Source organism: Carettochelys insculpta, chromosome 4 (assembly GCF_033958435.1).
Source record: "Carettochelys insculpta isolate YL-2023 chromosome 4, ASM3395843v1, whole genome shotgun sequence".
Taxonomy (NCBI): Eukaryota; Metazoa; Chordata; order Testudines; family Carettochelyidae; genus Carettochelys; species Carettochelys insculpta.
Window position 1 is genome coordinate 58528768 of NC_134140.1, and position 25597 is coordinate 58554364.

The following is a 25597-nucleotide window of genomic DNA, read 5'->3' on the forward strand; positions in this document are numbered from 1 at the left end:
GATCATGAACATTTCATTATCCATGTTGTCCCACAAGATCCACAGTATTCCAGTTTTTTCATTAAGGAAGGGCTAATGTTATATCACCTGGTCTTTATGCTCCTGGTCTTTAAACTGCAGGGCATCTTGATGGGCTGTGTGGGGAGTAGGTTATGACATATGGAGCTTGTAAAAATAGAGGGATAATTATAAGGGAGAATACAATGGCCCATATTTTCAAAAGTTACTAGTCTTATTGGACACCTCTATTTTTGGGTGTTCAACTTGACATTCTGTAGATATAGGGACTTGATTCTCAGAGAGTGCTAGGCACTTGCCAATGTGGGCACCCAAATCTGAGCCAACCAAAATTATTAGCCAAATTCAAAAATCTTAACTCAGATTTTCAGCATGGACTCATTTCAAACAAGTATACTCTGTGAGAATCAGGATAAAAGAAAAAACATACAGTGGACAAGCTTCTGCTCTTGTTCATATTCACACGACTCCACTGAAGATCATAGAGTAAAGTGAATGTAAAAGAACACAATTTGAAATTGTATTTGAAGAACAGAAGACAAATTTCATAAAGGAAAAAAATATGTCTTAAAATATTACAGTTGAGATCAAAAGCTATTCAAAAACTACTATGACAATGACCCTTTACCTATAAACAATGACATAGATTTCTCAATATGTCTCACTGCTTTTTTGACCTAAATTTAAAGGACTCTTATGTGCAGCTGTATTGGTAATTCACAGAGAGAGATGTACTGATTGACTCTTCAGGCACAGGAAATTAAGTACAGTAATTCCTCAAAATGCACAATTTCAAGTTGGGCTTAACTCACATTAATGCAAGTTAAACTCAGCTTAAAACCTGCTCCCCACCCCCAGCCCCAGCTCTGGTTCATCCCCCAATGCCCCATGCATCCCTGGCTCAGCCCTGCTCACCACCTGCGCATGGCTCTGGCTCAACCCCAAGGGCCCTGGTTCACACACCCTGCCGCACGGCTCCAGCTCATCCCCCCATCCCTCGTGCGTGGCTCTGGCTCAATCCACTGGCTCCAGTTCAACCCCTGCCCCAGCCCCACTCACCTCTCATGCACATCTCCAGCTCAACCCCCACACCCGCACCCGGCTCTGGCTCCAGCTCACCAACCCTAACATGCGGCCCCTGTTCAAACCTCGCACCAGCTCACCACCCTGCTCGCAGCTCCAGCTCACCCCACCCCTCCCTGGTCCAAATCCCCTGTGTGCAGCTCTGTCTCAACTCAACCCCTGGCAGCCCTCACCCACCCCAGACTTAACCTCCCTGCCACCCTCCCAAGGCCCCGTCCCAGCGCCAGGCTTAACCCTCCCCAGGTGCCCTCCCCCCAGACTCAGGACTTATCTTTCAAAGGGAGCTCCAGGTGTTCCTGCTGCTTCCCCGTCCACACAACGTGCGTTCTGCCAGGAAAAAAGCCGCCCCCCCCTTACGTGAAATTTGAGTTATGCGAGGGTGTGTGGGCATACAACTCTTATGTAAATTGAGGGTCTACTGTACCGTAAACCCTCAATTTAACAGACTATTGGGGGCAAGGGGTGTCCCTTATATCCGAAAGGTTATACTGTATGATGATGCACTGACCTTCCCAGCCCATCTGCTGTCCTCTGCCCCCAACTTGCCTTCCCTCCTTCTGCCCCATTCTCCCAATTACCAGGAGAGGAGCTGAAGGCCAGCCTGGCTCCTTCCACTTCCTGCAGCTCTCAGCGCTGTGGTTCCTCCAGTCCCCAGCTCCGAGCCGCTCGAGTAAAAGTAGAGCATGGCTGCCCCCAGCCTGTCAGTAGGTAGCAGTCTCTGATGCCATGGCTGCAGCTCAGCACCATTGCAGGCAGTGGTATCCAGAAGCCAACATGCTCCACACACATGGGGCTGGGGAAGGAGAGCTCCTGCACCCCACCACAGCCCCCACCCCAACTCCTCTGATCCTGGTGGCCCCAGTCACTGTGGTGACCCCTCCAGCCCCAACAGCCCCAGCCATTCCGGCAGCTCCTCCAGCCTTGGCGGTGGCTCTGGTGAATCTCTGGTGTTTATTTGGCGTGGCAGGGAGGCTGGTAGACAGCGTCTGTTGTATCTGTTAAATCGAGGGTTTACTGTACTTGTTTCTCCAGAACAAACCCTATCCTTTGCACCAGTCAACCGTGCAGAATGGTCTAAGGGGGTCAGGGCCAGACATTGCTTAACACATCTTGCTGGGACAGAGTAGGCTAACTCATGGAGAAGTGGGAAGGATCTGCTGTGTAGTGCACCTTTCTGCTTTTATAAAGGGGAGCCCCAAACGGCTCTCCTATCCACCTATGGACCAGGAGCTGAAGTAGCATCCACACAGGAGGGACAAGAAGACACCAAGTTTGCATGCAGATCTTCACATCTTTGGGCCTAAGATGTAGACTCTGTCTGTCTCTTTAATGGACCAAAGCAGAATCCAAATGCCCAAAGATTCACATTCAGATCTGACTCTGGTTTTGATTGCCTGTGCCAATCTGCAATTCACAATTTTTTTTTTTAACGTTGTTGGGCAATGAGGTTCTTCTCTCAGGCCATGTCTACACTACATTCCCCTTTAGCAGGGAGAAATGCAAATTAGGGTGATAGAAAATGCAAATGAAGTGCTGATTTACAAATCTCATTCTTCATTCGCATAATCTTGTGCAATCGCATTTCTAGAAGAAACTTTAAAACAAAAACAAAACAAAAAAAACAGTGTAGATGGGGTTCCCTGAGAAAAAAGCCCCATTTTCAAAAGAACCCTTATTCCTGAAGGCTACATCTACACTAGAGAGATATTTCAAAAGAAGCCTTTCCGGAAGATCTCTTCTTTTGAAAGACAGTGTCCACACACACAAAAGCAGATACTTTTGAAAGAGAGTGTTCACACAGCCCCTGTTCTTTTGAAAGAACAGGCCAGGGATCAAAAAATAAGGCCCCAGGAGGACTGCTCTTTCAAAAAAAAAAATAAAGGTCTGTGGAGTGTCTACACATTTTCTTTCAAAAGAAGCTTTCAAAAGGAGGCGCGCTTCCTGAAACAGGAAAAGAAAATCAGTTTCGAAAGGAGAGACACATTCTTTTGATTTACTTTCGAAAGAACGCTTTTTGTGTGTGCACACTGCAAAATCTTTCAAAAGTACTTGCCAGTGTAGACACGGATGAAAAACATGAGGGGTACAGGGCTCTTTTGAAAACAGGCTTTTTTTTTTCCCAAGTCAACCCTGTCTACACGACTGTTTTTGTTTTCGGAAAAGTCTCTTCCAGAAACACAATCACATGAGATTGTGCAAATGAAGTGTGAGATTTGTACATCGGTGCTTCATTTGCATTTTGCCTCCCTCATTTGCATTCCTCCTTCAAAAGGGGAATGCACTGTAGACACAGCCCCAGATATTTATGTTGTTAAATTGCATTTGAAAATGTCTGACTAAAATAAATTTATTCCAGGGAACTGTCCTTTAAGAAAGGAGATACTGTCTATATCCTCAGGAAAATAGATCAAAATTGGTATGAGGGAGAGCACCATGGAAGAGTTGGAATTTTCCCAATTTCTTATGTTGAGGTTTGTCTTTTTTTTTTTTATTTTTGGGATTAGCTTTTAACATGGATGCACAAATTACATGTAACTAATGCAAACAAAAATCATGTTCTCCTTTCAGAAACTTTGTCCTCCAGAAAAAGCACAGCCTGCCAGGCCACCTCCCCCAACACAAGTTGGACAGATTGGAGAAGCTATTGCCAAATATAATTTCAATGCGGACACAAATGTGGAACTATCATTGAGAAAGGTAACATCCAGAGTTTTCGTCAGTGAAAAACATCTACACTGAATAACTTTATAACTAACACAATTTGAAAACTTATACATAAATGCTGTTGTTTTCTGATGCTGCAGTCACAGAAGGGCTAAGCACAAAGCAAAATACTAGTTAAGAGATGTTTGCAGAGTGCACCTACTAGGTGTTCATCTCTACTTTTGTGAATGGTGTAAATGTGTTAAGCATGCAAAACAGGCAGTTAGGTTGTACTTGCCTAATTTGCACATAAAAAAATCACATTTTTTAAATACCCATCTACACATTTTTCAAATACCTCTTTCCTTGATCACAGCTGTGGGGCCTGCACCCTCTGTTTAGAGTATGTAACTGATTTTTAAACCTATGGTGGCTTATCTATGGACATTTTTGGAAGCAACTTTGACATTCTGTGAATTTCCCAGACCAGTGAGGGGTTCTGTCACTGCCTGCCTTCTAACTTTGTGTTCTTTAATACTATGATGCTATGGCTCAGAACCCTCACTTCACTAACTGGCCTACAAACAGATCTCAACTCTGGCTTCCACCAGCCTAGGTATTCCTTGCAGGATGAACTCTGCATCCCCTTCCAATCCCAAATCCCTTCAGATGTGTCTGTCTGAGCTCTTAACTATGAGATACTCACTTTTCCTCTATGGTTTGACACCGGTGAAGGAGTAAAACCTGCTCCACAGTGATCAGTTCACTTCGGCAAACATACTTCAGGTTGCATACCAGAAACCTGCTCGAGGGAAAGATAAAGAAAAAGTTTATTTAACAGAAAAATCACAGATTCAAGGATGAAATAGTAAGAGAGAGCAAATGAATATGTTACACAGAAAATGAACGTGAAGACACCATCTCTGTCATCACACTTCTATAGCAGCTAAAGTGCACTTTCTAATACGTTACCTCTTGCCTCTGTACAGTTTACCAGCTTACTCCCCCTCCCCTACAGAGGTGATCTAGACAGCACCCCACTGATATGCTCGCCATCCTTTTTATGGATAGCTTTCACGTCAAACACCTTCCTGATTAACAGGGTTTGCAGGGTTTTCTGGTTGTTCTTCTTCTCTTAGACAATAATTGCTGGTTAAAGTGCAGGGAAACTCCCTTCTTCCTTAAGGCTTCTCTGCAGTACAAAGCTATATCATTGTACGGTACCCTCCATCGACTTAATTGTTTAAATTTACACACTACAGTGATCCTTCAGCTGCTGTAACTAGAACACTAAGCCACCCTAGTAAATTCACCTCTATGAGAGGCATAAGATTGACATAGTTTGGGCAATGCAGTGTCTATATATTGTCTCTAACTTGCATCTCCTGTTGACTGCCAGGGTACCAGAGCTGTGAAATCTAACAAAAATATCAGTTTCTCTGCTGATAGGGGGGTTCTTCTGAAATTGGTGGGGGTGGAGGGGGACGGGCATGTGTGGATGGGAGAGGGGTGTTCTAGTTGTGAACTCCTGCAGTGCTGGTAGCTGCAGCCTTGTTGCCCAGCAGTGACAGCCCAGGCCATGGGCTCCACACAGAACACCCAACTGGAGCCTGAAAGCAGCTAAAGCTCTCTGCCCCCTTTGGAGATCCTAGCAGGATCCCAGCTTCTACCCACGCTTTCTGCTTCCCATGCTGCCCCTCTTAATTCAGTGCAAGCGCTATTGGTGAGGACACGCAGAACTGACAGAAAGTATGAATATGGGAAAACCACAGTAATTACTACGGTGGCTATAAGATGGCCTCTCATAGGGTGTAGACATGACCTTTGTTTTCCAAGATTTTTTTCTTCTATTTCAATATCTTTTCTTTATCTTAAATAGTATACCATTGTCTTTTCCTGGGCTGTGTAGAGCTAGATTCTGGGAGCTGGTTTCAGGTGAAACAGCTAGCCTTAAAAGTGCACATCCATGCCTCGTTGCTCCACCCTATTATGAGGTGATGCTATAGGTGCATCCTAGCTGCAGTTATGTTCTACACGTATATACATGTGTGCAGTCATAACCATAGCCTATATTCAGTCTCCTAAGAACGATCAAGTTCAGAACATTGCATGCTTTCATAGAAGACCTTATTTGACATATAATTATACACAATAATATTGCATATATAGCCAGTTTTGTTCTTTGGCATGCAGATCCCTTGATCCCTCTTTGGGGTGTCTGAAACCTGACTGTCACAGCAATGCATTAAATAAATACTATTCCGTAATTCCAAGTTTGAGTCTCATATTATTGTCACACACTCAGATATTAAGAGATTTTGTTACAATACAGACTTGTGCTGTTCTTTGGAGTATACTATCATGGCTGTAAGATATTTGGTGCAAATTTCTAATTAAATAAATATTTCTTAGATTCAATGCCAATATTTTCTTTCTAATTATATTAATTCTTACTGTTTCGAGAACACATTGTAATTGAAAATAGATACTCCTAAACAAAAATCTTCATATCTAACCATTTTATGGAATAATTCCAAAGTAGGCATAGAAAGATGTACTGAATATTAATATACTCACCAAGAGATAATTTTTTTATCTTAAGATGTTTAATCCCCAGATGATCTGGTGATGAATGGGCATCCATTGAAGAAACTGGGAGTCTTTCCATTTACTCAGTCTTGCTGAATCAGGCCCATATTATGTTTAGTATCCCCTAACTTGAAGTGAAGGATTAATTTTAATGTGAATATTAAACATGGATATAATGTAAACTTGCTTATAAACAATGTTCATATTCATGTTTGTCATGACTGGATTTTATATTCACAGAAGCTGCTTTCTTGACAAACTGGTTTTGATGAAAGAGTAGCTGGCACTTGTTTGTTTTATTGCCACTAGAAATGCTTTTTATGGTACTCGCAATTCAGCAACAGAAAATAACATACATCTGAGAGGATCTGAAGATGGGAGGGTCAGGATTGAAAATAAATTTTCCTGAAGAGTCCTGTTTGCATGATAAAATGTGTGTTGTATAAAACAAACAGGAGTCCAAGAAATCATAACAAGGCGGAAAGTAGGGAGCAATATTGACTTTTTAAACTTGGCTCTCTTGAAAAGGTGAAAGTGATGATGAGCTCATCCCTGTTTTTAACTGGGAATTCAGAGATTGGGCAGGTTCTTTCAGGATGAGGGGGGGCCCGTGGCTGAATCATAGTTCCTTGTCTCAGAATTCCTTTTGAGCTTTTGTGGCATACTCTGCTTTCGCCAGTTCCTAATTGTACTGGTAACACTCTAGTACGGCCCTTTTCTTAATTCTTATTGGCTTGTCAAGAAAAATACAGAGCCAGACAATGTGACAAGCAGAACATTTAAATTAATACATCCGTCACAATTCTTGTTTGAAGGAAGGGGCCAGGTTGGTTGTCTAGTGGGGAAAAAATGTACTGGCAGGTGGGCGTCTACGATCTAAGCTTGAATCTAGAACTTAGATGACCACCAAGCAGAGCAAAGTGCAAGCCAATTGCTGTTCTCTATCTGGTGTAGGAATAGTATTCATACACAATCATAGGCCCTGTCTTGCTGGAATGCTAGCATTATGTGAAGTCAATAAGAAAGTGGGGGAGATTTTGAAGGCCTTGACAAGGCCAAAAAAACAAAAACCCATTGTGCTGCATTGAGAGAACTTTATTTTCTGAATACTTTATATTTGTATCACTTGTTCACTGATGATTAATTTTGGTAATGCATTACAGGGAGACAGAGTAATTCTTCTTAAGCAAGTTGATCAAAACTGGTATGAAGGTAAAATATCAGGATCCAACAGACAAGGCATCTTCCCTGTTTCCTATGTAGAAGTCATCAAAAAGAATGCATCAAAAGGTGCTGGCGACTACCCTGGTCCTCCAATTCCCCAAAGCTATTCTAGTGATAGAATACACCATTTAAGTTCAACTAAGGTAAGAAAGGATGCTTTTTCCATCATGCCTGGAGTGTGTTAGTGCAATCTTATAAATCTTTGGTAAAATAACTAATAAATAGTTCAAAAATCCCACCCACAGAAATCATATTTAATAATTGGCTTTTTTCTGAAGATAGATCTGAATTGCTAAATTTCAACTGTATAATTTTTAATTTTTTGTATTTTTAGTATCCACTAAAATGCCACCAGAGCTGTTGTTGCTTTTCACTAAGTCTATAAAATGTGAAGTGTAAAACCTGGGACATAAAAGGCTTAATTAGCAAAGATGTTTTAAGTATCCTTCATGGATCCCAAAAGCTGCAAATCTACAAATTAACTGCTATGTTTTCTAGAGAGGGTGTGAGCAAAGTGAGGGGCATGAAATTTTTAATGGGGGGGCACAGCATGATTGGTTGGCTGCTATGTGTCAGGCTCATCCATCTCATTAAAATGCTGAACTACGTTACTGCTTTTATGTATGTGTATTCACATTTATATACAGATTAATCATGTTTTTGCATTCTACAGACTTATTTTCTTCACGTATGAAAATTGGTTTTTTTTTTTCATATGAACATAACTGAAATTTCCATTGGTTTGGATTACATTACACAGGTTGGGGTTGGGGGCTGCTAATTCCAGGGGTAAAAAGTGGGACACAACCTAAAATGTTTGCTCACCCCTTATCTAGAGTGTAGCCAGGCAAAGAGTTTGGTCAGCAAATTAAGCCCTCGTAGCAAACCTTATTGAGTAACTTGAATTTGAGCATTATAAGTTATGTTCAGCAGATCGTATGTTGTAAAATGAACACCTTTTCTCATGAAACAGCCCAGAAGATCTTGAAGTCCCCTGAAAGGGAATCCATAAAAGTGGCATGAGAGTCCTGTTTGCATGAGGACAAAGCTGGCTAAAAATAGCCCAGCGTTCTCCGTGTCCATTGGAGGGTGCAAGGAGGAGTCAGCCAATGACTTCTTTGTGTGATTTGCTTCTGTTTTGCCCCCCACTCTTCAGAAATCCACTTTTGTCATAGTGGTGATTTTGTAACATGATAGCACTTATGTTAAGCTATAATGATGCAAATGTCATCACAAAGCAATACAGTTCAGGTTTAAATCTTTTTAGCTATAGCTTTTTTCCAGATTCTCACATACACTTATAAGCACTCTTAAGCCTGTCAGAAGTTCAGATACCTCTCCATCCCAATCTGTGAATCTATCGCAAATTATATGGGCTGATGAAGAAAAGCTAGTTTCCACTGAAAGTTCTGTTCTTTTTTGATGATGAACAGACTTTCTTCAGTTACTGAAATATTACTACAATCTCACAAAACTTTGCACACGGTCTCTTTAATGACAACGGAACCATGAATATTTTTGTATGTTGCTTCAATTACTGTTGATGAGCACTACCAGTCTAAAATTTTAGAACGTCAGGGAGAGAGAAAATCCTTCAGAGTTGTTCCTTTTTCTTATTTATCTCTTCAGAGTTACATTCTCTCTGTCTGTGTAGTGTGTCTTTGTAAACTCTCTTTGTTCAGCTATTGATATAGTTTTGTATCATTATGTCATTAATATGTTACTTTGCACCTTTTAATATATATTTGACAACTATTCATATATTACTGCATAGTCATCATAGAAGATACTTCCCAGCTTTCCAAAAAGGTTTCCAACTGTTACCAAAATGTGTTTGTGACAGACACAGTTGACCTCTGAATTTTGTATCAATAGATAAACCCTAAAAGCATCCAATGTGAGTTTGCTTGACCTGGAGATGGTGCTTTATCTTCACGTGTGTCACAGAGGGATTCCAGCTGCTATTTTTTCCCACCTGCTAAGAGTTTGGGGATGGAGCTAGCAACAATTTTTTATCGTAGTCAGCAATCCTAGTTCCAACTCTTTATCACATAACTCTCTGCTAAGATTCTGATCACTTTATTGAGAACTTGGCTGGGGTTCAGATGAGACTCACAGTTAAATTAAAATCATCCAATAATTCTTCGATATGTAAATATTTTACATCTTCCCTCACTTCAAAGTTGAAAAGACCAACTTTTGAGAAAGAGCTTGGAATCAAGAGGAGTGTGGAGGAAGTATTGGAGGGTGTCTCTCTCGCTCTCTCTCGGATATTGAAGAAAAAAAAACAGAACATCTGTCCCTAATCCATATTTCTTCATATTAGTTGCTGGATAGTTCAAACTATCCTTTTTTGTGATAGAATATAAACATAGCAGTGGCCAGCACCTCCACTAGTATGAATATCATAGCTCCATAAAAGCCAGTGAACTATGGTAATTTATACCAGCCGAAGATATTCTCCTGAGACTGCTTTGCTAAAACATTCTTCCTTGACCAGGAAGGAATAGGGCACTGAGAGATGGTCTTTCTCCTAACCACTTCAAAGCAGTTGCACAAGAGAGTCAGCAATTGGCAGGCTTGAAAAAAATATCTGAGAGTATAAAAAACTAAAGATGGCTAAGGCTATGTCTACACTACAAAATAAAGTTGAATTTATTGACGTCGACATTTTACCACTAGATTTTATAAAGTTGAAGATGAGTGTCCACAAATGTCCAGAAAGTCGACATAGTGTCTCCCCATTGCCTTAGCTAGGTATGACTGCATCAGCAAAGCCTGCAGCCCCTTTGCATTCTGGGTTTTTTTGCAGTGCGTTATGGGAAAAAATTTGCTGCAACTGCTTGTGGGTGTCTGATGTCATCATCCTAGAGTGCAACGCTTCTCCGCCTACCATTGGAAAATAAACAGTCCAAGGAATTTCACACCATTTTTGGGCCATTTTCTCAAAGCCTGCCCCTGGCTCATGCCACTGCATGGTGACAGCATGGATCCTGAACAGTTTAAAGGCATTGCACAGTGTGTTATGGCCATGTCCTGAAGTGTCATGCAGCACTTCATTAAACAAAGCCAGTGGAAGGAGGAGGTAGATGCAGATGATTTGGATCATATTGAAGGACTAGAGACCAGGAATGCAGAGCTGCTGACTGCCCTATATGCATTGCTCACAGTGGACCACTGGTTCTGGAGATGTGAAACCAGCACACACTGGTGGGACCGCATTGTTTTGGAGGTCTGGGACAACCAGCACTGGCTGCAGAACTTCCACATGCACAAGGCCACTTTCATGGAATGGCTGTCTCCTGTGCAGAAGCACTGCAATACAAAAATGAGATCTGCTTTGACAGTTTGCAAGCAAGTGGTAATTGCTCTGTGGAGGTTTGCAATGCCTGACAGCTACCCATCAGTGGGAAATCAGTTTGGGTTTGACAGATCTACAGTGGTAGCTGCATCAATCCCGGAAGCCAAGGCAATCAATGCCTGTCTGCTGTGAAAGACTGCGACTCTGGGAAATTTGCAGGACACAGTGGATGGATTTGCCAGCAAGGGGTTTTCTAGGTGCAGTGGAGCAGTAGATGGAATGCACATCCCCATCCTGGCCCCAGAAAACGTGGCATCAGTGTACATAAACCACAAGGGGTACTTCTCCGTGGTGTTGCAGGTGTTGGTGGATAACAAAGGCTGTGTCACCAACATCTGCATGGGTTGGTCAGGAAAGGAGAACAACATGTGCATCTTTACAAATTCTGGCCTGTACAGAAAGCTCCAGGATGGAACTTTCTTCCCAGGCCAGAAAATAAAGATTGGCAATACGGAGATGCCCACAATCATACTGGGTGACCCTGCTCCCTTGGCTCATGAAGCCATGCACAGGCATCATGGACTGCAGCAAGGAGCACTTCAGCTACAGGCTGAAGAAATGCAGAATGGCCATTTAAAAGGCAGATGCAGGTGCCTTTTGACCCCTTTGGACCTTGCAAAAGCAACATCCCACTCATAGTTTCAGCATGCTGTATTCTCCATAACATCAGTGAATCAAAAATGCCATGCCAGCCTGGGTTGCAGAGCTTGATGCCCTGGGTAGTGCTTATACACAGCTGAACACAAGAGCAATAAGCAATCCACATACAGAAACAATGAAAAGCAGGGAGGCTTTGAAAATAGCTTGATAAATGGGTAGTCACATGAATCTGCTGCATTATCTATTGTGATACCACCGCCCCCCCACTGTGATGTGTGCTTGACCTTTATGAAAACACCTCCAACTGCATCCCATCCCAGGTGAACCAATAGATGACTGTGGTTTTCACAACAACATTCTTTTTATTTGGGAGTGAGAATTAAGGGATAGGAAAAAGAAGGGGATCCTGAGGTCACATGTGGTGGAATCCAAGCCTTTTGCAGTGAGGAGAGGTCCTAGGGGTGGACCACAAGATATCCTTGCCTTCCTCACTGCCCCCCCCGTGTTCGGGGCCCCCAAAAAGGGGAGGTTGGGCAACATCACAGGGAGTTCAGAAAACAGGGTGAAAAGGCTGCAAAATTGTGAGTTCTGTGTTGAGTGTCCCTCTGCAGTTCCAGCATGACCCCTGGATGTTGGTTTGCTTTTTGACAACCATCAGGAGCTCTGCCAAGTCCTTGTCTTGCATTGGAGTATGCTTTGCCACCATTGTTGGGTCCACTTTCTGTCAGCAGTGGCTTGGGCTTGCTCTTTCTGTGCCTGTTGAAGCTGCTGCAGGTAGAGTTCATGTTTTGATCTTGCCCTGCAGTACAGCACAGCAACCTTGTCTCCCCACTCATGCTGCCTATTGAAGACAGTCATGGTCAAAATTTAGATAGAGTTTTTAAATGTGACACAATGCACGGACCCATATAATGAATGGGTCTCTGTTTGACAATCCCCGCAACTTTTGTTTTCCAAGGCCACTTTTGGCTTCTTAAGGATGATAATGAATCAACCTCTGCAGAACAGAAGCTACTAGTGGACGTGGTAAGATCCTGGTGGCTAACCGGGAGGGGCAGATTTGAAGCAAAGCCCTGTGAAATGTGAAGCTTGGAAAAATGCTTTCTCATCAGCTCCTCCTAAATCCTGTGCAGAGAGAAAGCCACTTAAAGTAGGGACAGTCCATGTTGGACGTGTTTGTGTCTGGGGGCAGGGTCTGCACAGCCCAGAAGCTGCATGGTGGGGGGAAGGGTTGAGCCCACCAACTGCATGGTGGGCTGGGTTGGGGGGGGACAGCCCTGTAAAATGTAAAGCGCAGTAAACATACTTTATCAGTGGCACCTCATAAATTCTTTGCAGCCATGTGGTTATGGGGTAGCAGCAGAGCCAGGGAGCCCTCCGGCAGCATGGAGGGAGCCCACCAGCCACATGGTGTGACAGGGAAGTCCAGGGAAATTTAAATGGCCAGGGAGCAGTGTGGTAATGTTAAGAGGACAAACTCTAATGAAACTTCCCATGCTTCTTCTAGATTGCAAAATGAGGACACCACCCTCCTAAGAATAACAGAAAGTGAAAAAGAAAATATGCTTATCCTGTGTGCATACAGGACTGGAAAATTGGCCAGAACGCTGTGTGGTGCCATGATGCTAGATTACTTACTGGCTGCCAGGTGTGGCAAGGTGTTTTGTTGTGGAAGCTGGAATAAATCAGGCCTCCCCAAAAACCCTGTGTGAAAAATAAAGTACTTGGCTGAGACCTTTATGGAGATATCCAAAAAGGATAGGCGCTCCATCACCAGGAATATTAACAAGCTGTTCTAAGGGGCATAGATCCACTGCCCCTAACCCACATCTAGCAGTTTAAAAAACTATCCTCAATAGAAGTAAACCTATACCCCAACCCAGCTACAATGCGTTTGTAGCAGTTTAAAAAAATATATTCACCAGAAGAGTCCTGTCCAGCATTCCTGGACTTGGGAGCATCAGGTGCTGATGAGTCGACCAGCTCCAGGGTGAAGAAGAGCCCCTGGCTGGCAGGATCAGTTCCTTGGGTGTTTGCTGACTGGTGGTGTCCTCTTCATCCGCCTCCACCTCCTGGCTCTCCCTGGAGATCTGAATTTGGTTTCCTATGGAGTCCATGCAATCCTTGGTAACCATGGTTGGGTCCTTCCCAAGAATCATATTGAGCTGCTTGTAAAAGTGGCACGTTGTAGGAGATGTCCCCAATTGCGCTTTGGCTTCTTTCACCTTCTGATACATCTGCCTGAGCTTGTTGATTTTGAACTGGCATTGCTGAGCGTCCCTGGTGTACCCTATCTCCATCGTGCCCTGGGAAATCTTCTCATAAATGTCCACGTTTCTTTTGTTAGTTCGCAGTTTGCTCAGCACAGATTCGTCACCCCATACAGAAATGAGATCTTGGATCTCCTGATGGCTCCATGCTGTGGCTCTTTTGTAACCCTGAGAACTCTGATCAGAACTAGAACCCTGTGAACTCATGATGGTTAGATGAGAGCGTTCCTGAGGTGTGTTAGCCCCGCTTGTCGAAAGAAAATGAATTCAATTCCCGGGCTTCCTGTTACCTACTTCCTGCACACCTGAAGAGCAACGGAGACAAAAATGGCCAGAACGGACATCTATGGGGCATTGTGGAATACCTCTGGTGTACTGCTGGAGGCCAATAAAATCGATTTAATAAAGTAAAGCTGTTTCCAGACTAGCATAAATTCAACCTTTTAAATTCAACAAAATCAACCTTAGTGCCCCTTAAAATCAACTTAATTGTATTTGCAGTGAAGACAGTCACACTGTAAGCTTGAGCTAAGTGCCTTAAAATCAACTTTATGGTATAGTGTAGACATAGCCTAAGTTTAGGGCGAGAGGCATTTGATGTTTCTGATCTAACAATATGAAACACTGAGATTTATTCATCATTCTGTTAGACCAATTTTTATGGTGATATCAATGCAGTTACTGTGACATAGCAGGGTACAATCCATACTGAGTACAGTTACCTTGCCTTCTGACCTGGGTTCCTTCCTTTTGTAATATCTTTCTGCTGTAGCTTCTAGCCTGGATTGGTCACAAACAGCCTCCAGTATGCATGTCCCTCCAAACTAAGTCCATGTGAGTGCTGCAGCCAGGCAGCCACTCCTTGGCTTTTACTAGCCTTGGTTATATTGTGAGGTGATACCAAGAGGCTCCCAGTCTTAGTTCTTTTTTCCCTTGTGATAGATCTTTTACTGCCAAGCCATCAACTGGATAAATTGAAGAAATAATGAGGCACAAAAATCAGAAATAGTTATAAGAAAATAAAGTCAAAATGCTACTGGCACACAAACTGTATCAAAGTCACGTAAATTTTCTCACAATATGCTTTGATCAGCCTTACTGACCAAACTCTCTTGGTCAGGCCCTCTTTTCCCAGAATCCAATGACGTCTTCCTTTGATGCATCAGATGTAGAGACTCAATGGGCAAGAAGAGAGAGGTGGGATCTATACGGGTGTTTGACCTTTTCTTTTATAGTTTCAGTTCCCCTTTTGAAAAACATTTTTCAGCTGGGTGCCAGGTGACCAAAAAAACATATGCTGAAAGATCTTCCCTGCTACTTTATTCTCACGTACCTGAGCTTCCTTTGTTTCTCCTTCCTGCTTGATGATTCTGTTTACTGCTTACATACAATTCCTTCATTTGAGACAGATGTTGCCAACAGTTGGCAACATGTTAATAACATAATACAGTGGAATCTTATAACTTTACATGCATTTTTAGCAGATGTATTTTATCAGGACAGTATTGAAAAGAAATTTGTGAGTTTTCAAATTATACGTTACAAGACATATGTTGTACAGTGATTACTATAATAGTGTGTAGGCTATGGATACAGAGAGAAAGGTTACTCGCCGTAGTAACGGTGGTTCTTCGAGATGTGTCCCCGTGGGTGCTCCACATTAGGTGTCGGGCTCACCCGGCGCCACAGATTGGATCTTCCAAGCAGTTTCTGCCGGACCGCCCATGTGCCGGTGCTCTGCTCCCTTGCGCGCTCCTGGCCACGTGCGCGATCCAGTCCCCACCAGTTCCTTGACCAACCGCCTCGGATGCTCCGGCAAAACACTAAACAGAGATCCGAAGCGGGGAGGATGGGCAGGTAGTGGAGCACCCACGGGGACACATCTCGAAGAACCACCGTTACTACGGTGAGTAACCTTTCTTTCTTCTTCGAGTGTCCCCGTGGGTGCTCCACATTAGGTGACTACCCAGCAGTAACCCAAGATAGGAGGTGGGTAATTGGATTATGTGCAGCTTGTCCCCGAGAGGACCACTGTCGAGAGATGGGTATCCTCTTGGAATACCCTGTGAAGGGCGTAATGTTTGGCGAAAGTGTCACAGGATGACCAGGTCGACGCTCTGCAAATGTCTTTTAGCGCAACGCCCTTGAAAAAGGCTGTTGATGCCGCCGCTGCCGCCGCCACCACCACCCTAGTGGAATGAGCCCTGGGCGTGGCCAGTAAAGGAGTCTTTTTGAGTTCGTAGCACATTTTTATGCAAGATACGATGTGCTTCGAGATTCTCTGCGAAGAGAGACATTCTCCTTTCGATTTGGGAGCGAGAGAGACTAGGAGTCTATCCGTTTTCCGGAAGGACTTGGTCCTGTCTATATAGAAGGCTAGCGCCCTCCTCACATCCAGGAGGTGTAGGCGTGCCTCTTTGTTAGAGTTATCAGGCTTTGGATAAAACGAGGGTAAAACGATAGGTTCGTTAATATGAAACTCAGAAGAAACTTTAGGAACAAAGCCTGGATGCAGCCGTATGGTTACCGCCTCCTTGGAAAAAACAGCGCAGGGTGGCGTTGCCATAACTGCCGCAAGCTCGCTCACCCTGCGAGCTGACGTGATTGCGAGAAGAAAGGTCGTCTTTATCGTAAGGAGGTGGAGGGAAATCGTGGCCAAAGGCTCGAACGGTGGTCCCGTTTTCGCATTAAGCACCAGGTCCAAGTTCCACGAAGGTGGAAGCGGTTTCCGAGGGGGGTATAGGTTTACGAACCCTTTGAGGAACCTGGTAACCATGAGATGGACGAACACCGTGTGCCCTTCCTCTTCGTGTCTGAATGCCGAAATGGCAGCAAGGTGGACCTTTAACGAGGATAGTGAGAGTCCTCCTCTCTTGAGGTCCAGTAAATACTCTAATATCACAGGTATAGGCACCGAAAGGGGGCTAGCTGTTTGGTAGAACACCATGCCGTGAAGCGAGTCCATTTCTGCTTGTAGGTCTTCCTGGTGGAAGTCCTCCTGCTACTTTCTAGGACTTGCTGCACTTCCTCCGTACATGTGCTCTCTAGGGAGCTGAGCCATGGATTAACCACGGTTGTAGTCACAGGCCTTGGGGGTGCGGATGCACTATGGACCCCTGGGCTTGCGTGAGCAGATCTGGCACCACCGGAAGGGGCATCAGTGGCCAGTCCGACATGCGCAGGAGTAGGGGGAACCATTGCTGTCGATCCCACGTTGGGACTATCAGGATCATTCAGGCTCCTTCCCGCCTGGCTTTCTGCAACACTTTGTGGGTGAGCACTGTGGGAGGGAAAGCGTAAAGCAGGGGGCCCCTCCAGGAGATCGCGAATGCATCCCACAGGGACCCCTGTCCCAGTCCTGCCCTGGAGCAGAATCGTGGGCACTTCTTGTTGTGTTGAGTAGCAAACAGGTCTATCTGGGGAAAACCCCATGCATGAAAAATCGGTCGCAGCAGATCAGGACAGATCTGCCACTCGTGCGTGAGTGCGAAACGCCTGCTCAGCTGGTCTGCCTTCACATTGTGAGCACCTGGTAAGTACGAGGCTTGCAAGGTTATATTGTTGGCGATGCACCAGTTCCACAACCAGACTGCTTCCGCACATAAGGCACGGGACCGAGCTCCTCCTTGCCGATTTATATAAAACATGGTGGAGGTATTGTCTGTACTGATCCCGACTACTTTGCCTTGTATATGGTCTCGAAAGTGTCTGCAGGCGTTGAACACTGCTCTGAGCTCCAGTATATTTATGTGCAGTGACTGCTCTGTGGAGGACCGCAGCCCTTGCGTCACCTCTTCGCCCATGTGTGCTCCCCACCCTATGAGGGAGGCATCTGTAGTAAGAAAAAACGATATATGTGGTTGGTGGAAGGGTACCCGTTAGCAGGTTCTTGGGGTTTACCCACCATTGCAGGGATTTGCGCACCTCTGTTGTGGGCGACACCACCCTGTGAACGGTGTGTGCTGCCGATTTGTATACGCTCGCCAGCCAGTGCTGCATGCTGCGCATGTATAACCTGGCATTCTGTACTTTGAACGTCGCTGCTGCCATGTGGCCCAGCAGCTGTAAGCACGTCAGAACCGGCACTGTAGGGCTGAAGGTGATGACTTGCACGAGGGAGCCGATGGCCCGAAAGCATGCCTCTGGTAGATACACTCTCGCTGTAATAGAATTTATGCGTGCCCCTATGAACTCTATGTCCTGTGTGGGGTCTATCTTTGATTTTGTCAGATTGATAACCAGGCCGAGCGAAGAGAACGTGCCTGCTGTGACGCGTATCATGAGTAGTACCGCCTCCTTCAAGGCCGCTTTGAGTAGGCAGTCGTCCAGATATTGGAATATAAATACCCCCTGTCTGTGCAGGTAGGCTGACACCACTGCCAAGGTCTTGGTGAAGACTCTGGGGGCCAAGGAGAGGCCAAACGGTAGGACCTTGTATTGAAAATGTTCTTTGCCTACCATGAAACCGGAGGAATCATCAGTGAGCCGGATGGATAGTGATGTGAAAATACGTGTCTTGTAAGTCGAGGGCTGCGAACCAATCTCCATCGTCTAGTGCCGTAAGGATGGAGGCGATTGTGGCCATCCGAAAGCGTTGCTTGTGCAGGTACCGGTTGAGGCCTCAAAGATCTAAGATGGGCCTCCAGCCTCCTGTCTTTTTCTCTGTGAGGAAGTACCTCGAGTAGAACCCTCTCCCTTGCGGTTGCTCCGGCACTCTTTCCACTGCCCCTATGAGCATGAGATGGTCTACCTCCTGCTTGAGCCTCGCTACGTGGGAGGCCTCCTGGAGGTGGGGCCTGGGTGGAGGTCGTGGCGGTGGGAGCGACTGGAAGGGGATGGCATACCCCGTGGCTATGATCTCCAGCACCCATTTGTCTGTGGGGATCCTTTGCCACTGGTCATAGAATGGTCGGAGGCGATGGTGGAATAACCGCTTCGGATGACCTTGTGCGATGGTAGTGATGGCGCAGCCCTGGATCTGTGTGTCAAACTTGTGGCCTTTGGCCCTGCCCCGAGGACGCACGGCTCTGTTGGGAACGTCGCCTGGGAGTTCTGTACTGCTGGTGCTGTTGATGTCGCCCTTGCTCGTAACCCCTGTGGTACTGGGGACGCTGTTGCTGGTACTGGTACCGTCTTTGTTGAGGGTAGTACTTTTTCTTTCTGTATGGGGGGTGTAAATCCCCAGGGTCCTAAGTGTGGCTCTTGAATCTTTACTGGAATGAAGGACCGAGTCAGTTGATTCAGCAAACAGCTTCTGCGAGTTGAAGGGAAGATCGACCATCTTTGTCTGCAGGTCCCTCAGTATACCCGAAGTCTGGAGCCAGGACTCCCTTCGCATCACCACTGCCGTAGCTGTGGAGCGTGCTGCTGTGTCCGCAACATCCAGGGCGATCTGAACTCCCGTCCTTGAGGCCGCGTAGCCTTCTTGCACGATGGCCTTGAGCACCGGTTTCTTGCCCTCTGGAAGCGAGTCGATGAGGGAGGTTAACCTAGTGTGGTTGTCCAAATTATGGTTCGTTAGATGCGCTGCGTAATTTGCCATTCACAACAGTAGAGTGCAGGAGAAGTAGACCTTTCTGCCGAACAGCTCTAGCTTCTTGGCATCTTTGTCTGTTCCCCCGTCTTGAATTGAGATGTCTTTGATCTTTGTTGCGACGACTCCACCACCAAGGAATTTGGTTGTGGGTGGCTGAACAGGAACTCCATGCCCTTCGCCGGCATGAAGTTTTTTTTTTTTTTTATCCACTCTCTTGTGGACAGGCGGAATAGTCGCAGGGGTCTGCCATATCATAGTGGCAGACTCCAAGATTGCGTCATCAAGCGGTATTGCTATTTTGGAGGAGGCCAGAGGTCTCAGATTTTTGAGGAGCTTATGGTGTTTCTCTTGCACCTTTGCTGTCTGGATGCCCTGCGTGAAGGCCACCCTCTTAAAACAGCTCTTGGAACTGTTTGAGATCGTCCGGAGGATGGACGTCCCCCGGGGCCGTAGCCTCGTCCGGGGAGGAGAGCGAGGAACCACTAGGGTACGCCTCTGTGGACCCTTCCGGTTCCTGTTGGTGATGGTACATCCGCTCGCTGGAAGCTTGCAAGGGAAAAATCTCGGGGTTCCATAACCAGTTCCCCCTGAGATACTTGAGTCTCTGTCCCTGTTCGTGATTGCCCTTGGGGATACGGGACCGTCTGTGGGGATCTTTCCCTGGTAGATTGCCGGTGGTGTCTATGCCCCGCATGATAGGGGCGACCATGGCAGCATGGGCACTGCTCTTGGGAAGGTGACCTAGACCACTCCCTTGGTGCATACTCTCTGCGTCTGGGGGAGCGAGATCGTCGAGAGACCTGGGACACTGGAGAGAGCGATTTGTGATAGTACTCCAGCGGCTCAAACCCCAGGAAGGGTGAAGGTGGTCCCAGCCAGGGCGAGGCTGGTTGTAAAAATGGAGATGGGGGCTCTGGGTAGGCTAGGGGGGGACCCCTGCCTCCTAGTTGGAGTCTGCAGCATGAGCGGAGGACTGAGAGAAAGCAACTCTGCAGCCCTGTCTGGAGAGGGGCTGCGGTGCCTTGTAGGGGATCTCGGCCCCGTCTGCACCGTGCTCGGCACGCTTATGGGCGGTGCCGCACGGGCGGTGTCCTCCGGTGCCTGCAGGCTGCATGCCTGCGCGCTCTGCACCGCCGGTTCCCCAGGGTCGGTGCCGCTGCTTGCGGTGCCGCCGGTACCGGCGCTTGTTTAGCTGCCGCCCTGCCTGCGGTGCGGGGCGGCTGTTTGATTATCGGAGGCTGAGCCGCCTCCACGTGGCTCTCCGTGCCGCCGCCGATCAGCTGTTGCTGTGGCTGGGGGCTGTGCGCTCCTCCTGTCCCACTCGCTGTTGCTGCCGGCAGGGATAGGGCTGGGGAGACTTTCCTCCGTTTTTGCGCTGATGGGGTGAGGGAGGCGGCTTTCCTTTTATGGGCCCCAGAGGGTCCCTCCTGCTGCGGCCGCTCCGGCACGTCTGGCTGGAGGGCCTTGTCGAAGAGCAGCATTTCAAGCCGCATCTCCCTGTCCTTCCTTGCTCTGGCTGTTAATTTTGCACAGAAGGAGCATTTCTGCATGACATGGGACTCCCCCAGGCACCTTATGCAGTGACTGTGCCCATCAGACGCTGGCATTGCCTCTCAGCAAGACTCACATTCCTTGAATCCTGAATAGGACATTGTTGGTGAGTCTTTCAGTTGTTAATGGGGTACTTAGCACCTTCTCTGTGCTGTTTTCCCCCTCTCCAATAGCCTGCCCCAGCAGGAGGGCTAATGGCCCTAGGCTCCTGGCCTCCGGTGCTCCGCTTGTTACTTGGACTGGACTGAATGCCGTCCCGCTTGTTGTTTCTTTCTTTTTTTTTTTTTTGAGAATAACAACTGGCTAACTTAACAGTAGCCTAAGAACTTGAAAACTTTAAAGAAAAACAGTTAAAATCATTGAATACGCTAACTTGGCCATAGCCTAGTCGGATTCCGTCTGCAGCCGACGGCGGTTAAGAGGAACTGGCGGGGACCGGATCGCGCACGTGGCCAGTAGTGCGCACCAGCGCATGCGCGGTCCGGCAGAAACTGCTTGGAAGATCCGATCTGCGGCGCCGGGCGAGCCCGACACCTCATGTGGAACACCCACGGGGACACTCGAAGAAGAAGGTATGTTCTGTCCATCATCTCTTCAAAAAAACTATTTCAAAGTGGAAAATTAGACCTGCAGAGTCTAGAACAGTTGTCTACACATATGCATGCCAGTGAGTATCTGTTTTCTCAGAAAAAAATCAAAAATCTTTTATGTGACAGGACATTTCTGCAGCAATTACTGTGCTGAGATAAATGGGAAAAATCATACTGTACTAAAATGTCTCAAGCCAACTTCTCATCCCATTATTTTCTATATATTTAGAAGACTAACGTATCAAGAAAAAGCATCTTCTTTTTTACATAATCTGGCAAGGCTTTAGTAAACTTAAGCATTACCAGCTGAGTGCTAGGGTCTAGCACAATCAGTGACGTCACATCCTATTCAGTGGGGTATATAACATGTAACCCATTATATCATTTCCTGCCTGTAGAGGCTATTTCAGTTATGGGGGCTAATTTAACAGTGTTTGCATTATGTAGGATCTGTTCACTGTCAAAAACAAACATACTCAAATTTATTACATTTTGCAAGAGGTTTGATATCAGGAAATCCCATACCAAAGAACTGCTTAACTTCTTAAAAATAAAGCCATTTACCTTGATAAAACTTCTGTCAGAGGTAAGTAATTTCCCTCTTCTCCCAGTCTATGACACTCAGGTTCAAACTCTGTATAACAATTAAAGCCTTAGTTTCTTTTCTACAGTAGTATTTAAAACATAAACTAGCCAGATAACTAAAAGGATGTGCCATCTGAAACTGTTTTAGATTATTCTTATGAGATTAAAATATTTTTCATACCAGTTTAATTTTGAGGATTAATATTAACAAAAAATACATTTTCAGTATTTATTGAAGCAATGGATATCTACAGATGCAGTGTACGTATGACTCACCAGTTTCTCATTCTTACAAATGGACTTTTCTTTTACCAGAAGGATACTTCAATCAATATTATTAATGCTACTCAAAATATATTGCTATCTACTTGTGTTCTCCCAATATTAAAAATGGACTGTTTACTGTCTACTTTCAATTGCATTTAAGTGTTATGCATCTTAATTTAAAATGTCATTTAATTCAAAATTTCATCAATTTTATATGAAAAAATGTTACGTAGCTACTAATGCCTTAATAAAAGTATGCAGTGTACTTAAGATGTTTCTTTAAGATCATCACAAAAATGTGAATCAAATAACAAGAATAAGAAAATTTGAATTCATCTAGATTTGTTCTGTTTGTATTAGTGTTTTATGGCACTCACATTGAACAAAGTGTTTTTATTATTTTGAGAATAATCATACTCTTAATGATGGTTCAGGGAAATTGCACAAATTGTGAGTGCACTATTTTAACAACTTGTGATAGGCTCACTAGCACAGAACACTAAATAACATAATCCCAGAGGATCAAATTTAGGCTCCCTTTATGACTCTGTGATTCAGATCTGTCTTGATGTTTGACATTTAAGCTGTCGGCCAGAACCTGATATAGTTTCAGTTTTCAAGTATCCTTTCAGCTATTCTGATTCATGCATTAAAGATTTCAGACATCTGTGCTCACTGAAATAATATCCTATAATCCAAAAGAGGATACATAATTTTTGCTTAAGGTACTCATATCTCAGTCCAATGTCATTTTTGTTTGTTTACGTTTAATTCCTATGCTTTTCCTTATTTCTGAAGTTGGCTTCCAAAGCATCATCCCCACCTCCCAGATATCATTCCTCTCCTTGGTCTGATTGTACTAAAGGGAATCTCCAGGGTGTCACCAATGAATGGTTGTCACTGACTCTTGGCTTTCTACCATCAAACAATCCTGCCCCATCTCCTACACCTTTTCATGACAGCTTTCATTGCGATCTCGAGGAACTCAACTCTTTGGCATTAACAGCATCCCAGTCTACACCAGTGCCCCCTGCTAATATAACTTGCCAGGTTAAGGATGGTCATTTTGTTCCTATCACATCACTGAAGACCTCCTTCCGGTCTCCTGAATCTCTTCTTCAGCCCTTTTCTGCATGCTCTTTTGTATCACTTCCTCCAATAGTCCACTTTCAGGATGCAGAACATAAGCCTGAAACTAATAGCATAAAAATTAATGAAAGAAAATATAAAGATCTGAAAGAGATGACTGGATCTCCACCTGTCAAAGAAACCAGAAGCTTATCAGATACTACAAAAGCACGTGGAGCCATGAGCGCTGCTTTTGCTGTCTCTGAGCCTTCTAAATGTGGCTCCCAACCCACAACGCTAACGGCAACTGATGAACAAGAAGAGGAAATCCATGAGGAGCTCTTGTCCATAATCCAAGAGGGTCAGCCAAAATGTCAAGAGTCACATTTCTACAGATATGCACCTGATGTAACAGAACAAATGCCAAGACTGTATATAGAAGAGATGCTGGAACATGACCGAATAAAATCTCCAATACCAATTAAAAGTGAGCCTTATGAAGAACACAGTTCATCAAGTATCGGTGAAAAGGTATTTTAATTTCTTAAGATTTAGTTTCTACATTCGTAGAGTTCACTCCCAGCGTAATTCTTCTTGTCTTTTCTAATACATTTTGTGTATCTGTACATATTCATGCAGTATTATAATTAGGGCTATACTTTATTAAATGAATTATATATGATATTCTTAATGGCAGAGAAAATGGCACGCCCATGTCGTATCTCCCTCTTCCTTCGGAGGCTAGAAACCTAATTCTGCATTATGTGGTGCCCTTGTTCTCCGGTCTTCCATTCTCCACTGCCATCACAGTAATTCTGATGTGAAAGGCGGGATGCACAGCTTCCTTCACAGGGCTACTGATGCTATTCTTTGAATTGTCTGACAGAATGGGCCCTCCCGAAAGCAGGGCTATTCTGCGCTCTCCTACAAAAGTGAAGTGGAATCACCTCAGCAATTCACCTCTTAGATTTGTCATTTGGCCATCTAGCTAATTACAGTGTATTCATATCACCAAAATGTGACTAATAACTAGATTAAGTCTGGCCATGAAACATGTGCTTTGTGAGGCATATTTCCTCCCATGGTTCCCCCAGACTAGCACAGCTCTACAGTATCCCAATGCATGCCAAAGCCTAACTGCCGCATTATGGCCTTGAATTAATTAACACATAATATTTATATACTATTAATTAAAATGTTCCTAAGGAACGTTTTAATAATACATTTTTTCTATATAAAAATTTGTTTTCAATGGTTAGATTGTTCAAGCAGTTAATCTGGTTCAAAGCAATCTATAAATCCAAGATAAAGGTGATCCCTGATAAAGCATAAGCCTTTGCAGCCTTCATAACTTGTTCTCATTGCTTAAATATGACAACGTAACCTTGAGAATACCATGATGATTTCAAGGAACACTGCCAATAAAAAACGTATGGCTGATATAATACATTATTAAAAGTGAAAAAAATTTAAAAAAAAAATTCATTTTGTCAGTGTACCTTCTTCTCCTTGCATTTTTCTTGATAGGCAACAAAAATCATTTTGATTCCATCGGAGCTCTGTCTTAGGGGCTGTTTCTTGTTCAAGGCCTAATTGCTGCAATGTTTGAGAGCTTCCACTCTGTCAAATAATTCAAAGAGTAGCACTAGTGGGCCAGCAAAGAGAGCCATGTAGTCTATCTTTTGGGTCAGAATTAGTGTGATGGCAGCTAACAGAAGAGAAAGGAAAACTAGAGAAAATAAGGCTTCCATGTAATATAGGAAGCTATTTCTCTGTTTCAACAAGAGGGAGATTTGAGGGACTGTTAACTAAGAACAGCTGCTTTAATTGTAATTTCAGAAAAACATACTATTAGGTTTCGTAAATGGAAATGTTTCATTTAAATTAAATCCAAATTTTAAAGTTATCAACTCAGTGCCCTTTACGAACAGCGTATTTAAAGGTGAGCTTTGTTTTGAAGTTTTAATAGACCTTCACATAAGGCCAAATCCTTTAAGATCTGGGAGAGTTGATAAGCATCCCAACTCCTATTTCTGAGCACTTGCACATTCAAGCCTAAGACATATTAGAGGGCCACCAAGAATACATTTATGAAATAATAAGAGACACTTTCATTCCATGTATGTGTTTTTCAAATGACTTAGCCTAAATGTAGCCTAAAACAGGTTAGTCATGGGAAGTAGAAAATAAGACTACAAGTGATTTCACCCCA

At 44.5% G+C, this 25597-nt stretch overlaps 2 protein-coding genes across 32 annotated transcripts in view; one reads left to right on the plus strand and one right to left on the minus strand.

The window, feature by feature from the left end:
* The window catches only part of SORBS2 (sorbin and SH3 domain containing 2), a 238661-nt gene that overhangs the window by 195943 nt on the left and 17121 nt on the right, over nt 1-25597 (plus strand). For 17 of the 27 annotated variants that reach the window (XM_074992898.1, XM_074992900.1, XM_074992905.1 and 14 more), the window contains 4 exons: nt 3458-3572; nt 3670-3798; nt 7497-7700; nt 23116-23916. In XM_074992898.1, coding sequence (XP_074848999.1) covers nt 3458-3572; nt 3670-3798; nt 7497-7700; nt 23116-23916 — 1249 coding nt within the window. The remainder of the gene's footprint in view (nt 1-3457; nt 3573-3669; nt 3799-7496; nt 7701-23115; nt 23917-25597) is intronic. The other 10 variants (XM_074992920.1, XM_074992910.1, XM_074992911.1 and 7 more) reach the window with 1 other exon arrangement.
* Nucleotides 1355-23504, minus strand: LOC142012530 (uncharacterized). 5 transcript variants are annotated; one of them, XR_012645388.1, is made up of 6 exons: nt 23365-23504; nt 22030-22099; nt 14511-14753; nt 6322-6461; nt 4451-4546; nt 1355-1428 (listed from the first exon to the last, which is right to left on the minus strand). XR_012645388.1 is itself a non-coding variant. In XM_074992927.1 (2 exons), exon 2 carries the CDS (start codon nt 16751-16753, stop codon nt 15791-15793), a length of 963 nt encoding a protein of 320 aa, XP_074849028.1. In that variant the 5' UTR covers nt 16754-22099; nt 23365-23504; the 3' UTR covers nt 15659-15790. The 5 variants fall into 5 exon arrangements, 2 of the variants coding, with proteins under 2 accessions (XP_074849028.1, XP_074849029.1); XR_012645387.1 differs by lacking the exons at nt 1355-1428; nt 4451-4546; nt 6322-6461 and adding an exon at nt 7709-13222 and having other exon boundaries at nt 13441-14753; XR_012645386.1 differs by lacking the exons at nt 1355-1428; nt 4451-4546; nt 6322-6461 and having other exon boundaries at nt 7709-14753.

Excerpts from the sequence above, each read along its gene's own strand:
- LOC142012530 (XM_074992927.1), bottom strand. The coding sequence starts at position 16,753 with ATGGACTCGCTTCACGGCATGGTGTTCTACCAAACAGCTAGCCCCCTT.